Source organism: Phacochoerus africanus, chromosome 6 (genome assembly GCF_016906955.1).
Source record: "Phacochoerus africanus isolate WHEZ1 chromosome 6, ROS_Pafr_v1, whole genome shotgun sequence".
Lineage (NCBI taxonomy): Eukaryota > Metazoa > Chordata > Mammalia > Artiodactyla > Suidae > Phacochoerus > Phacochoerus africanus.
The window spans coordinates 111,138,668-111,153,997 of record NC_062549.1 but is presented as its reverse complement, the minus strand read 5'-3'; the positions used below and the strand labels follow the sequence as shown (position 1 = coordinate 111,153,997).

Here is a 15,330-nt window from a genome sequence, read left to right as displayed (position 1 = left end):
CCAAAAAATAGTATTATTAGCATACTCTACGGCATATAAGTGAGATATTTATCACAGCAGTATTAACAGTACTGAAAAAAATTAGCTACAATTTAAGTGTCCAAGAGAATAATAAGTAACTTCTATCAATCAAACAAAAATGATAAGTTACTAGCAGAGAGAATATGAAAAATACCATGGTATGAGCACTGACCACTCAGAATGGTTATGGTTGATAATGCCAGGCATTAGTAAGACTTGCGGGTTGGCAGGGGCAGGTAGTGTGTACATTTGCAGATGCCACGAGGCATATGGGGGTAAGCAAAATCACTTTTTAATCAACTGGTATGGAAGGCTTTCATTTTTTTTCCAATGATTTTTATTTTTTCCATTATAGTTGGTTTACATAAATTCATTTTAAAAAGCTGGCACCACAGTGCCAGTATATACTGACCACATGCCATTTCTGACCATTGGCATGGCAACAGCTAATAGCACCAAGTTCTTACCCTATGCCAGGTACCGCAAGGCGTAACTTGCGAGAGCGCTAATGTAGCTGTTATTATTATCCTCCTTTTACAGATGACAAAAAAAGACCCAGGGAAGTCAAAGGACTTGCCCAAGTTCATTCTGCTTACAAATGACAATGCTGAGATTCAACCCCAGGCCTATATGCCAATAAAATTTAGCAACTTTGCTTCCCAAGACTATAGAGCCATATGGTGTAATATTCAAGGGGGAAAACCAAGATAATAAACTCTAAAGATTGGGAGTTCCCGTTGTGGCACAGTGGAAACAATTCCAACTAGTATGCATGAGGATGTGGGTTCGATCCCTGGCTTTGCTCAGTGGGCTAAAGATCTGGCACTGCTGTGAGCTGTGGTGTAGGTCACAGACTTGGCTCGGATCCTGCATTGCTGTGGCTGAGGTATAGGCCGGCAGCTGTGGCTCTGATTCAACCCCTAGACTGGGAACTTCCATATGCTGCGAAAACAGTAAAAAACAAAACAAAACAAAAAACCCCAAAACAAACAAACAAAAAAACCTCTAAAGTGTGCTTGACTTTAGGGTGAATTTTTTCTTTTAAAACTTCCAAATGTTTTATAATGTGGTTGTATTGCTTTTCTAAAGAAAGATGAGTTGGTAAGAAACACTGTACCATAAAGATTTTATGACAGTAAAATTTTTTAAAAACTGGAAAATTTTTACTAAAAATTTTACTAAAATTTTTCACTAAATTTACAAAATTTTCAATGCATTTTCCCCTTCCAAGACAGAATATTTTTCATCTGTCTGAAATGATTCAACTATTGTTTTAATTTAGTGAACAAAATCACCTAAAATTACAGCTCTTCTAGAACTAGGGTTCTAAAATACATTGTCAATCCTTATCAAACAAATAAAAAATGATGTTGGTCTAAGAATTATTAGAAAATGCCAAGTATGCACTCATTCAATTAATATGTACTACTGCCCACCTGCTATGCGTCAGTTGTTCGGCTAGCTGCTGAAGAACCCCAGTTAGTTAACAACCTTGCCTTCATGGAGCCTACAACAATTCCACAACGGCAATTCCTTCTTGGCCTTTTTTCTGTGTGTGTGTGTGTGTCTTTTCTAGGGCTGCACCTGAGGCATATGGAGATTCCCAGGCTAGGGGTTGAATCAGAGCTGCAGCTGCTGGCCTACACCACAGCCACAGCAACGCTGGATCCTAAACCTACTGAGCGAGGCCAGGGATCAAACCCAGTTCCTAGTCGGATTCGTTAACCACTAAGCCATGACAGGAACTCCTTTCTTGGCCTATTTTTAAGCCAACGTCAGTGTACTGAAGGGCAGAGAGCGCTAGCTCCAAGCTCAGGAGTAGCAGTCAAGGGTCACCTATTGAGGAAGGTGATCCCTCTCAGTTTCAACATGGGTTCACTCCCACCTTGGCCAATATTCAAACAAAGAGCCCCGAGAAAGTAGGATGGCTCCTGGGCGATCCTTTGGCCCTGAGGTTAATTTCTATGTCATCTGCGGGGATGTCAAATTTCTTTAGATCTCTAGGGGAAAAACAGGATGACACAAATGACTGAGACGACAATTAGCAACTTCCTGGAGTTACCTGGTTTAGAATCTTAAGAGTAACGGAAAAAACCCTACTCTTTAACCAAGGGTACCTTTGAGAAGACAACTCTAAAACTTGTGAATGTCACAATATGGACTATGGGTTCCAGAACATACTGTACCATCATTATCACCAGGCACTTTGGCAGGTCTGATCTTGAAACCTTCCTCCTGATCTAAAAATAATCTGTTTGGGGCTCAAAATGTTAGATAAATAATATTCACTTGGAAGGTACAGTACGGATTGTTACTTCAGGGGAACAAAAACTGTTTTGTGCTCATAATAAACAGAAAGATGGTTAAACTCTATGTCACCTCCCCTCAAATAAATACTCATTTAAGGAGTTCCTGTCGTGGCACAGTGGTTAACAAATCTGACTAGGAATCATGAGGTTGCGGGTTTGATCCCTGGCCTTGCTCAGTGGGTTAAGGATCTGGCGTTGCCATGAGCTGTGGTGTAGGTCACAGATGCGGCTCGGATCCCGCGTTGCTGTGGCCCTGGTGTAGCCGGCAGCTACAGCTCTGATTGGACCCTTAGTCTGGGAACCTCCATATGCTGAGGGAGTGGCCCTAGACAAGGCAAAAAGATTAAAAAAAAAAAAATCCATTTAAATACACACACACTCCTCCAGTTCCCGTCTTGGCACAGCGGTTAACGAACCCAACTAGGAACCATGAGGTTGCAGGTGAAATCCCTGGCCTCGCTCAGTGGGTTAAGGATCCAGCGTTGCCATGAGCCGTGGTGTAGGTCTCAGACAAGGCTCAGATCTGGCTTTGCTGCAGCTCTGGCATAGGTCGGCGGCAACAGCTCCAACGCGACCCCTAGCCTGGGAACCTCCATATGCCGTGGGTGCAGCCCTAAAAAGACAAAAGATAAAAAAAAATAATAATAATAATAAATAAATATATTTATTTAAATATATAGACTCTTCCTTCATCTCCTTTACAGTTTTGTAACTCAGTCAGGTCAACCTATTCTCCTTGGAACTAGATCCCTCTTCATATTTCTTCAGGTTGCTGAGCAGATATTAAAAAGTGCGCTGGAGTTCCCGTCGTGGCGCAGTGGTTAACGAATCCGACTAGGAACCATGAGGTTGCGGGTTCGGTCCCTGCCCTTGCTCAGTGGGTTAACGATCCGGCGTTGCCGTGAGCTGTGGTGTAGGTTGCAGACGCGGCTCGGATCCCGAGTTGCTGTGGCTCTGGCATAGGCCGGTGGCTACAGCTCCGATTCAACCCCTAGCCTGGGAACCTCCATATGCCGCGGGAGCGGCCCAAGAAATAGCAAAAAGACAAAAAAAAAAAGTGTGCTGAGCATGACAGTCTGGTGAAAATTAAAGATGGCTAGACGATCTTTTATTCTTTGTCTTTTTCTAGGGCCGTACCCGCGGCATATGGAGGTTCCCAGGCTAGGGGTCTCATTGGAGCTGTAGCCACCGGCCTACACCACAGCCATAGCAACTCGGGATCTGAGCTGTGTCTGCGACCTACACCACAGCTCACAGCAACGCCAGACCCTTAACACACTGAGCGAGGCCAGGGATTGAATCCGCAGCCTCATGATTCCTAGTTAGATTCGTTAACCACTGAGCCATGATGGGAACTCCTAGAAGATCTTTTAAATCACTGTCAGACCCCATCATATCTAGAAAAGCAGAGAAATTACATTCACATTGTGTTACTGAAATGCCCCAGCCATATACTATGCATCTCACCTTCGATACAGCTTGGACTGTCCAAAAGTCATAATTACCAGTGGTACATGGAAGGTAGTCAGGACTAGGATGATCTGGAGAGACAAAAGCATGTGGTCCATAAGAAAGATAGTCCAATTACATGCTTGCATGTAACAGGATTAAACCAACATCAGAGAGATTGCCAACAGCCCTGCTTCACAGCGGCCTATATTGCAATATATCTGAAAACCAAGAAGGACCAAGTGATTAGGGCTTACGATGATTCAAAACCTCAACTCATTCTGAGACGGTCCCATCACCTACACTTGAAGCAGTGAGACAGAGCTAACAGACTCTACATTACAGTAACGGGAGGTTTTAACTACCTTGTACTCACATTGTTGTTAAGATATTCTCAGGGAAGAATCATCTCTCTTTCTGCTTACAGAGGCTAGAAGAGTGTGGGTGCTCTAACAGAGGTCACTCTATCACATCTATCATTTCCTCTTCTCCCTGCTGCTAGTTCCCCATGAAATTAATTTTTTTGGGAGGGGCATGGCCACAGCATGTGGAAGTTCCCAGACCAGGGCTCAAACCTATACCACAATAGTCTGAGCCGCCACAGTGACAATGCCAGCTCTTTAACCCACTATGTCTCAAGGGAACGCCAATTTTTTTTTTTTGTCTTTTTGCCTTTTCTAGGGCTGCTCCCGCAGCATATGGAGGTTCCCAGGCTAGGGGTCGAATCAGAGCTGTAGCCGCCGGCCTACGCCAGAGTCACAGCAACATGGGATCCAAGCCGCGTCTGCAACCTACACCACAGCTCACGGCAACGCTGGATCCTTAACCCACTGGGCAAAGCCAGGGATCGAACCTGCAACTTCATGGTTCCTAGTCAGATTCATTAACCACTGTGCCATGACGGGAACTCCAAAATTAATTTTTAAAATATTTTTTCTAGATAAAAAGATTGCATAAGATTCTGATAGATTAGAATAAGAGGCTAGGGAGTCTCAAACAGCCACATAATAAGAATCTTGGAGATATCAACTATCTTAATAAATCATGGAAATTAGGGAACATCTCGAATTTGAGAAGAAAATGAGACATGCTTAAAGAAATTCTACCAGGAGCTTAAAAATTAATTAACTTATGACCCTGATGTTCAGCACCAAAATTACATTTCTTTCAACTCCTGATATGGCGTGCCTCAACGCCATGATCCATTCATGATCCATACATTACCAGGATACTAAAGGGGCACGAATTGTGGCCCCTAGCCTTGCTCAAGCAGGATAATAACAGAGCCAGGTAAGGCCAAGCCCTGAGGCCAGTGAATCTGCAGCATCCCCCTCCTGGGAGATGGGCTACCTTCTAGGAGGGATAAGGAAGAGCTGACTGACCCTTGTTCCATTCCCCCAATCCTGACAGTAGCTCCTTAGTGGTAGGGGAAGGGGCAACAGATGGAGCTGAACAATGAGAAGCCCATGGCCACCACAGTCCTTCAACACTAACTGTGGGAAAGGGCACAGGGACAATACAGTTGGAGGAAAAATGCCAAGCTGTGTAAGGTGCAGTTTTCTGCTTCCACACCGAGGCTTCCCCAGGCACTGCAAGGCCCCCTTCTCGCACGGAGAACTTTCTCCTTCCTCTTGCTCCTCTTGATGCCAACCAGCCACCGAGAGCTAAAAAGGTGCCTCTCTTCCTCTTATGGAATAAGGTGTCCGAAAGATGTTCCCAGTTTTAAAGCAAAACCATAGCTTTCTGAAAGTCTATCCTGTGAACATGTATTTTCTACGATTGAGGCAGAAACACTTTTAGAAAGTAAAACATCCAGTGCTTAAGCTCACCAAATCTTCACCAGCTTCTTGCTGGGCCACATGAACAGACTCCGAATATTACTTACCCCAGTGCTATCCCCAACCCAGGACAAGGACACCGAGCCACTGAGATCATCAAACACATGCTGTAAGGGAAAAAAAATTCATTTAGAAATGACATCTCCTCTTCGATCTTTGACTTCTTTAAATAATTCCAAACACTACCACTTTCAAAGTCATCTATGTTTATAACTATAAGGAGACATGGATTCCTGGAACAAAATTTGGAAGAGACAGGATTTAACTACTTAACCTGAATTACAAATAACTTAGAAATTTTAATTCTCTCTCATCCAAAGTAAGCCAAGCAGATGAGTTTTCTTCACTGTACCAGATGGGAGATGGGTTAATCTAATTGCTGTCTCCAACAGAACTAAATATATATAAAGTATTCTTAGGATATTTTAAAACAAGGGATCACAGCCCACAATGACAGATATAATTGTAACCCGATCAGCACAATTTAAATTTCTCTAAGCAGCCTTCACAGTACAGCTGAATAGCTAATAGCCGATTCCTTTTGCTTCTAGGCTAACTCACTCAAAGTGACAAGGGACAGAAGCAAGAGTAAATGCTCTTTTTTCACTTTATAAATTTAGTAACAAAACAATAATAACAATAGAACAACCTTCCTAGAGTTGTGGTAAGAGAGGGGAGACAAAAAAGGAAATGCTGGTATATTCTATTCAAAAAATGGTAAGCATGTTAAAATGCAGGTTAATAATTATTGCAGGTGCTTCTGTATTTTGGTTTTCAAATACTTTCTTATCTATTTATAAAATAATATATACCCATTATAGAAAGTGTAGACAATAATGGATATAATAAAGAAAACACAGGAGTTCCCCATCATCTTATCCCACAGAGACATTCAAGGTTAACATCATGCCTCTAATCATCTGGTCTCTGTCACTTTTTGGGGGGCCATGCCCATTACATGCAGAAATTCCTGGGCTAGGGATTGAACCTGCACCACAGCACTGACAACACCAGATCCTTAACTGCTAGGCCACCAGGGAATTCCAGTCTCTACCACTTTTTTAACTGATAAAGAAACAATACCAAGAGGGCAATCCTAGCACTTGGTAAAAATTTCCAACCATGTGGAAATGTTGTGGTAAGAAGAGAAGATCCTTCCTCTTCCCCAGAGGGTGAAGAGTTTAGCATATATTTCTACTCAGTGTTGACAATTATGCTGCTCTCTTAATGAAGACTTAGATCTTGAGATTTTAAAAATCTTAAATATGCCCTGCCTTTCCAAATATGAACAGTGCCTTTAGGAGCTGAGGATATAATTTTATATTTGTGGTATTCCCTGGGCCTGCACAATCAATGAGCATTTGTTGAAAATGATTATACATCCCTCCCAAACCACAAACTTGATTTCAAAATAGAACCTGCCTATAAATGGTGGGATGCCAGCTGCTTGGTCACTCAAGTCACCAAACCCAACAGAGGAGTCTGAAGAAACAGAACTCACACACTGTTTTGCTTATCTTCCAATTTTCTTCTGAGGTCCTCCTAAATGGGCCACTGAATTCACCTATGCTATTTCCCCTCTGCATTGCAAGCACCTCTGAGGTCAGGAGAATCTCCTACACAATCCCTGTAAATAGCACAATCAGTGCCTCACAGACGGCTTGCTCAATAAATGCTCGTTAACTCCCAAATGCTTAGGCAGAACTTCTCACAGCCTCTGCAGGACAGAAAGGCTATTCATACATATAAGCTGGCCAAGCGTCTGAGAAAAAGGAGGTCTGCTAGAGACATCTGGAACCAGAAGCTTAAGACACAGCAGCGTGTCTTGTAAGACAGCACACAGAGCCAGAGAGCATGTGTCTGAAATTACATCAAAGAGCTCCTTGCAGAGAAGCAGAAATACATATACCCAGCGCTTCCGCAAGCACCAGACAGATCACAGGGGCTAAGAGACATCTAAACAGAGGCTCACTTTCCAAGAAAGGTTCTGGTCGCAACAGCTGACTAGGATAAAAGAAAAACTCCATCACTGGAGCACTGGCAATCTTGATCAAGCTTTCACTTTTCAAGCAGTGCTCTACTCACATCTTCCTATGGCTAAGTCACTGAAAGAGGAGGATTACTAAATGACACTAGCAACCTTCGATTTAACCCAAACAAATCAAACGACAGTTGACCTCATTCATCATCCAGAGGGCCTTTGGAAAAATGCCGGTGCGATTCATTAACTGTAATTGTGGCCTTCTGCTGTCCTTAACCTACCCTGCCCTTCCCAACCACCAATTAAATTTCGCTTTTGAAAATACACAAACTCACTGAAAAAACTCATCCACCTATAGAAAATTAACTAAGTTTTCATATTTCGGTCTTTACCATTCTTAATACTGTTGAGTATAAAAAAGAAAAATGAAATCAGATCTAACTACAGACCAAAGCTCAGGCAGAACGAAAAGGTCATGGAGTTCATGGCTCATGGCTCAGCGAAGCTGTGCGTTCAGTGGTTAATGAACCCAACTAGGATCCACAAGGGTGCGGGTTCGATCCCTGGCCTCGCTCAGTGGGTTAAGATCCGGTGTGGCTGTGACCTGTGGTGTAGGTCACAGACTTGGCTTGAATCCTGTGTTGCTGTGGCTGGGCGTAGACCGGCATCTGCAGCTGCGATTTAATCCCTAGCCTGGGAACCTCCATATGCCGAGGGTGTGGCCCTAAAAAGCAAAAAAAGAAAAAGAAAAAAAAAAGTAAGAAAGAAAAGGTCATATGGAAAGAAGACAAATCCAGGAGAGCTGAGGAACCAAGACCAAAGATATAATCCTACCCCTTCAATGGGAGGATTATAGATGTCCAGGCAAGGGTGGACAACCTAGTCATGGTTATGACACAGAATTTACAGATGTCACCAAAAGGCCACTGATTCTAATGCTTGATTATCATATTTGATACAAAGTACAGGTCACTCTACATTATGGTGGCACCTTAGATATTTCAAAACATGTATTACTTTTTTTGATCCACCTTCTAGAATAATGGCAATAAAGACACAAACTGATGGCATCTAATCAAATTCAAAAGTTTTGCACAGCAAAGGAAACCATTAAAAAAATGAAAAGAAGGGAGTTCCCATCATTGCTCAGTGGAAATGAATCTGACTATTGTCAATGAGGACACAGGCTCAATCCCTGGCCTTGCTCAGTAGGTTAAGGATCCAGCATTGCCATGAGCTGTGGTGTAGGTGGCAGATAAGGCTTGGATCTGGCGTTATTGTGGCTGTGGCATGGGCCAGCAGCTGCAACTCTGATTTGACACCTAGCTTGGGAACTTCCATATGCCATGGGTGCGGGCCCTAAAAAGCCAAAAAAAAAAAAGAAAGGAAAAGAAAAACATGGAAAGAAAACTCACAGAATGGGAGAGAATCTTTTAGTGTCTGACTCACTTCAGTTAGCATGAGAGTCTCTAGTTGCATCCATGTTGCTGCAAATGGCATTATTTCTTTTTTTTTTTTTGTCTTTTTGCCATTTCTTTGGGCTGCTCCCACGGCATATGGAGGTTCCCAGGCCAGGGGTCGAATCGGAGCTGTAGCTGCCAGCCTACGCCAGAGCCACAGCAACGCAGGATCCAAGCCGTGTCTGCGACCTACACCACAGCTCACAGCAACGCCGGATTCTTGACCCACTGAGCAAGGCCAGGGATCGAACCTGCAACCTCATGGTTCCTAGTCAGATTCGTTAACCACTGCGCCACAACGGGAACCCCCCAAATGGCATTATTTCATTGTTTTATATGGTTGAGTAGTATTCCATTGTGTATATGTACCACATCTTTTTTTTTTCTTTTTTCTTTTTCTTTTTCATCATCTTAATCCATTCATCTATCGATGGACATTTAAGCTGCTTCCAAGTCTTGGCTATTGTGAACAGTGCTGCTATAAACATAGGGGTGCATGCATCTTTTTGAATTATGGTTTTGTCCAGATATATGCCCAGGAGTGGGATTGCTAGATAATATGACAGTTCTATACTTAGTTTTCTGAGGAACCTCCATACTGTTTTCCACAATGGTTGTACCAATTTACATTCCCACCAATACTGTAGCAGGGTTCCCTTTTTCCACATCCTCTCCAGCATTTGTTACCTGTAGGCTTATTAATGCTGGCATTCTGACAGGTGTGAGGTAGTACCTCATTGTAGTTTTGATTTTCATTTCTCTAATAATTAGTGACAATGAGTATTTTTTCATGTGCTATCTGAAAAAAAGACACTGGCTATCCATATGTCTTTTTGGAGAAATAAAACATGTATTACTTTTAATCATAGCAACAACAAGTCTGACTGCCTCTCTCACTAGACTTGAAGCCCATCTGGCACAGGGACCAAACCTGTACACTGTAGCAACTAATATACAGAATGGCACATGGAAGACACTCAATAAATACTAAATTAATTTCCTATAAGAACTACTTGTGGGAGTTCCCATCGTGGCACAGTGGTTAACGAATCCGACTAGGAACCATGAGGTTGCGGGTTCGGTCCCTGCCCTTGCTCAGTGGGTTAACGATCCGGCGTTGCTGTGAGCTGTGGTGTAGGTTGCAGACGCGGCTCGGATCCCGAGTTGCTGTGGCTCTGGCATAGGCCGGTGGCTACAGCTCCGATTCAACCCCTAGCCTGGGAACCTCCATATGCCGAGGGAGCAGCCCAAAGAAATAGCAAAAAGACAAAAAAAAAAAGAACTACTTGTGGAGTCATCACTCTGGCACAGTGGGTTAAGAATCTGACCACAGAGGCTCACATCACTGCAAAAGTGTAGGTTCAATCACTGGCCCAGTGCAGTGGGTTAAAGGATCTGGCACAGCCACAGCTGTGGCCCAGATTCAATCCCTGGCCCAGGAACTTCCGTATGTTGTGGATGTGGCCATAATATTAAAACAAAACAGACAAAAAAAAAGAACTACTTGGAAGTTCCTGTTGTGGCTCAGCAATAACGAGCCCAGCTAGCATCCATGAGGATAAGAGTTCAATCCCTGGTCTCACTCAGCAGATTAAGTATCTGGTGTTGCTGTGAGCTGTGGTGTAGGTTGTAGATGTGGCTCAGATTCTGCATTGCTGTGGTTGTGGTGTAGGCTGGCAGCTGTAGCTCTAATTTAACCCCTAGCCAGGGAACTTTCAGGTGTGGCCCTAAAAAGCAACAAACAAACAAACAAGCAAACAAACACTACTTGCAAAGCTCTGAAAAAGAGTTTAATAAAATGAGAAGATAAGGCCAGATTCACTTAATTTCCCCATATCAGAAATGTAAAAGTTCTATTCTCAGAGGACTTCTGCCTCTGGCCCAGATGGAGTAACATGGATCAGATTTACCTTCCCACCTGAAACAACTAAAAAAACCAACCACAGAATATATAAAACAACAGTGTTCAAGACATTGGACTGTAGGCAATGAAGGACAATGATGCTGAGAGTGAGGAAACAAACGAGGGCCTACGTCTGCCTGGCTTAGTGTCTGGAGACCATTTTCAGGACACGGTGTAGGAAAAGGGAATGGAGGCAGAGCCCAGAGGTCTTTCTCACTTGAAGAGATGAGCTGATGGTCTGGGGAGGCCAAGGAGGCCGGAGTTCATAGTGTAGAGCACTTAGGAGGAGAGGGCCATGCAGAAAGAGAACACTGGAGGTCCACAGATGGGGACTCCCCAACCACCCTGCCATGTCTTCAGCTGAGTACCAATCACCACATGAATGCAAGGAAACCACCTGAGGCCAGGGACAAATCCACCTGAAAGAACTGAAGGAAACAAATCTGGGCCTGGCACAGGACCAGAAACAATTCCTGTTCCCAAAAACCATAGTAGAAAACCTCACATTTCACAAGGAATTGGAGAGAACACTCAGGTAAGTTTTCCTTTGTAATGAAGAAAAATTAACCCTAGACTAAATGCTATATTCTAGTCTTGCCTAAAAAGCTTAGAAAACAGGACCATAAAGGATCAAACTATTGTCAAGTAACCGAAATCCAAGAACAAAGTTCAAGAATATTTATAGGAATATTTACAAATCCAAATAGATAAAATTCACCACGTCCTGCATTCAATAAAAAATAACCAGGTATACAAAGAAGCAAGAAAATAGGACCATAATAAAGACAAAAATTAATCAAACTGACTCTGAAACAACACAGATAATAAGATTAAGGATATTAAAACAGTTATACTCCAGGAGTTCCTGTCATGGCTCAGTGGTTAGCGAATCCAACACAGCTCAGATCCCACGTTCCTGTGGTTCTGGCGTAGGCTGGTGGCTACAGCTCCGATTCGACTGGGAACCTCCATATGCTGTGAGAGCAGCCCTAGAAAAGACCAAAAAAAAACCAAAAACCAAAAAAACCCCAATTATACTCCATACATTCATTCAAGAAATTAAAGAACAGACTGAGCAAAGATGAGCATTAAATAAAGATATAAAAGATACAGGAGTTCCCGTCATGTCTCAGTGGTTAGCGAATCTGACCAGGAATCATGAGGTGCCAGTTCAATCCCTGGCCTCGCTCAGTGGGTTAAGGATCTGGCGTAGCTCTGAGCTGTGGTGTGGGTCACAGACCGAGGCTCAGATCCTGAGTTGCTGTGGCTCTGGTGTAAGCTCTGATAAGACCCCTAGCCTGGGAACCTCCATATGCTGTGGGTGCAGCCCTGGAAAAGACAAAAAGACCAAAAGAAAAAAAAAAGATATAAAAGATAAAAAAAAAGACTCAAATTGGACTTTTAAAGATGAGGATTACAATGTCTAAGATGAAAATCACTGTGGATAGGTTTAACAGGAAATTAGATATTGTGAAAGAGAAGATTAATCAACTGGAAGACACATCCAGTGGAAAATATCTAAAGAGAAATACAGGAAAAAAAGAAAAAAAATTAACAGAGCATCACTATATATATAAAACTGGAGTCTCTAGAAGATGTGGAGGGTGGGAATGGAAAAAAACTTTGAAGAGATAACAGCCAAAATGTTCCCACATTTAATTAAAAGTATGAACCCAGAGATCCAAGAAGCTCACAAACCTCAAGCTCAAGAAACACAATGAAAACTACACTAGGGCACAGCCTGTTCAAATTGTTTAAAATCGATGATAGATAAAAATCTTAAAAGCATCCAGAAGCAAAAAATGACATTATATAAAGACAGAGGAACACAGAATCATAGCAGACTTTGCTTTAGAAACAATGCAAGCCAGTGTTGTATCAACATCTTCAAAGGACTGGGAAAAAACTGTAAAGACAAAATTCTATACCCAACGAAAATACCTTTTTAAAATGCAGGTTTTAAAAAAGAAGGTCTTTGTTCTGAACATGTCCATTGCTCCTCAGCTTTATATGGTGGGTGTTTCTTTTCGACAGCAAGAGGGAGACTGTACCAATGCAAAAAGATCTGAAAGACAGCCGAAATTCTATTTTTCCACATAAAACCAACCATTCTAGTGCCTAATTACTGCAGTGTGAATGATCTCTTCCTAGGCATTATTCTCACAGCTCTTATGGATGTTGCTTGTATACAACTATTTACATATTTGGTTACCTTTCAAATTACGCTAGGAATTCTTAGATGACAGACAGTATGATCTGCTATTACCCATCAGGCCTAGCACAAAGTCCTATAAATATTAAATGCTCCATGAACATCTCCATAAAAGTCTATTCACAAATCCCTGCTACCAAAATTGGTCTGTGTAATCTCCCTTCTACCATGGTCACCACCATTTCAGTAAATAACGGCCAAACAGAATTTCTTCCTATGCCTTACTGCCAGCCAAAACACTGTTAAACACTAGTAAGTGTTCTTGGGTATTCTCAATACAGTGACCTTAATCCTCTCCTTCCCATTGTAGTTACCATCAACTCCATAGTCAAAAATTGGTAAGGATCCCCTGAACTATCAAAGTGTTTAGAGGCAATGGCCAGGGCTAGACCATACAGAAGAGAAATTAAATTTCTGAGTGTGAAGAAATAAAGTCTGTACTGAGATGTAACCAGGGCTTACAGAGGTAGAAGCAGATATAAACAAGAGCAAGATATGGTAGAGGGGAGTTGTGCAGCAGAACAAACATGAAGACACACACAAGTATCTGAACAATTCCAAAGGGCATCACAAATAAAATATATCAATTTCACCAACTAGTAAAGTGCTGAGCATACAGTAGATTCTGTTAAATACTTGAAAATAAGAATTTTAAAATCAGGACGAACAGTTATGGTGGGAATAGGAGAAAAATAAAAATAGAGAAAAGGAAATGTGTGTGTGAAAAATACTTCTTCTTGAAATATCCAAAGAAAGCTGAGACAAGGCCACAGGATGACTTACTCAAACAAGGAAGGGGGGGGTCCAACAGTGTATACAGCTGAACATAATCAACTAATAAGTCATGGCTTTATTGTTCTGATCAAGGCAAAGTAAGCTGAATAAGAGAAATAAGAGCAGAGGACAAAGCTCTGTGGATAGAAAAAGGCAGAATAAGCCCTTTAGGAAAAGAAAACCCCAAACCTCCAAAATGATATTTCCAATGAACATACTGCTATACTAAAATACCAAATATATAAAATATCGAGGAGTTGAGGAGCCCAGCCAAGAGAAGCAGAAGCAATACTGTCTACCTCAAGTATTGTTACAAAGATGTTACATATTAGCTGTATACATGACAACTGAAATGGAGAAGGAGGGGGAAGAGTTGAAGCCTGTTTTATTTCTGGTAAATAAGAGCTGTGTTTCTCCAACACAGGATACCTAGAGGTAGATTATTTAGCATAAAGAGAACATAATCTGGCCACTATATATTGCTAAGCAGTCAGCAAAATGTAAGCTCTAGAAGCAGGCCAAAATTAAGGGAAACCACGTAAACATGCTGTTGGTGTGACTGGCAATCCAAAACCAGCATCCAGAGGAGCCACAGAGTAAACACAGTAATTCAGACTATTTAATCATACCCTAGCGTAGGAAGCTCAGAAACGAAGAAATTTAAGACTAGATATGTAAAATGTCAGCTTGATTCTATCATGAGTAGATGAGTATGAAGCTTCCCCTTGTGGTGAAAGATTTATTAATCCCCCCAGCACAGTGGCTGGCACAGGAACAGATAAGACAGATCAATGAAACAAACAAAGCCCAAGACTGGACAAATTTTCTTGTGGTGTATAATAAAGCATTTCAAATCAGTGGAAAAAGTGTGTTGGAAAAACCAGCTATTTGGAAAAAATACAAAGCTGGATATCTAACTCCCTTCTTAGCCTCCACTCCAAAGTAAATTCTGCATAGCACAACGATTTAAATACAAGAAGTTAAGCCATAAAAATCCTAGAAGTATGAGTGAACATCTTTATCTTACAATGAGAAGACCATTATAAAAAGTGATACAAAACCCAGAACCCGTAATATAATACAGGGGTTACTTTGACTATATAAAACATTTTATTTATTTATTTATTTATTTATTTATTTTGCCATTTCTTGGGCCACTCCCGCGGCATATGGAGTTTCCCAGGCTAATCGGAGCTGTAGCCACCGGCCTATGCCAGAGCCACAGCAACGTAGGATCCAAGCCCAGTCTGCAACTTACACCACAGCTCACGGCAACGCCGGATCGTTAACCCACTGAGCAAGGGCAGGGATCGAACCTGCAACCTCATGGTTCCTAGGTGGACTCGTTAACCACTGCACCATGACGGGAACTTCATAAAAAAT

At 42.0% G+C, this 15,330-nt stretch overlaps 1 protein-coding gene across 4 annotated transcripts in view; it reads right to left on the bottom strand.

The window, feature by feature from the left end:
• The window catches only part of SORT1 (sortilin 1), a 71,323-nt gene that overhangs the window by 38,296 nt on the left and 17,697 nt on the right, over window positions 1-15,330 (bottom strand). For all 4 annotated transcript variants that reach the window (XM_047785116.1, XM_047785113.1, XM_047785114.1 and 1 more), the window contains exons 2-3: window positions 5,665-5,724; window positions 3,798-3,871 (exon numbers count right to left, since the gene is read on the bottom strand). In XM_047785116.1, the coding sequence (XP_047641072.1) occupies window positions 3,798-3,871; window positions 5,665-5,724 (134 nt within the window). The remainder of the gene's footprint in view (window positions 1-3,797; window positions 3,872-5,664; window positions 5,725-15,330) is intronic.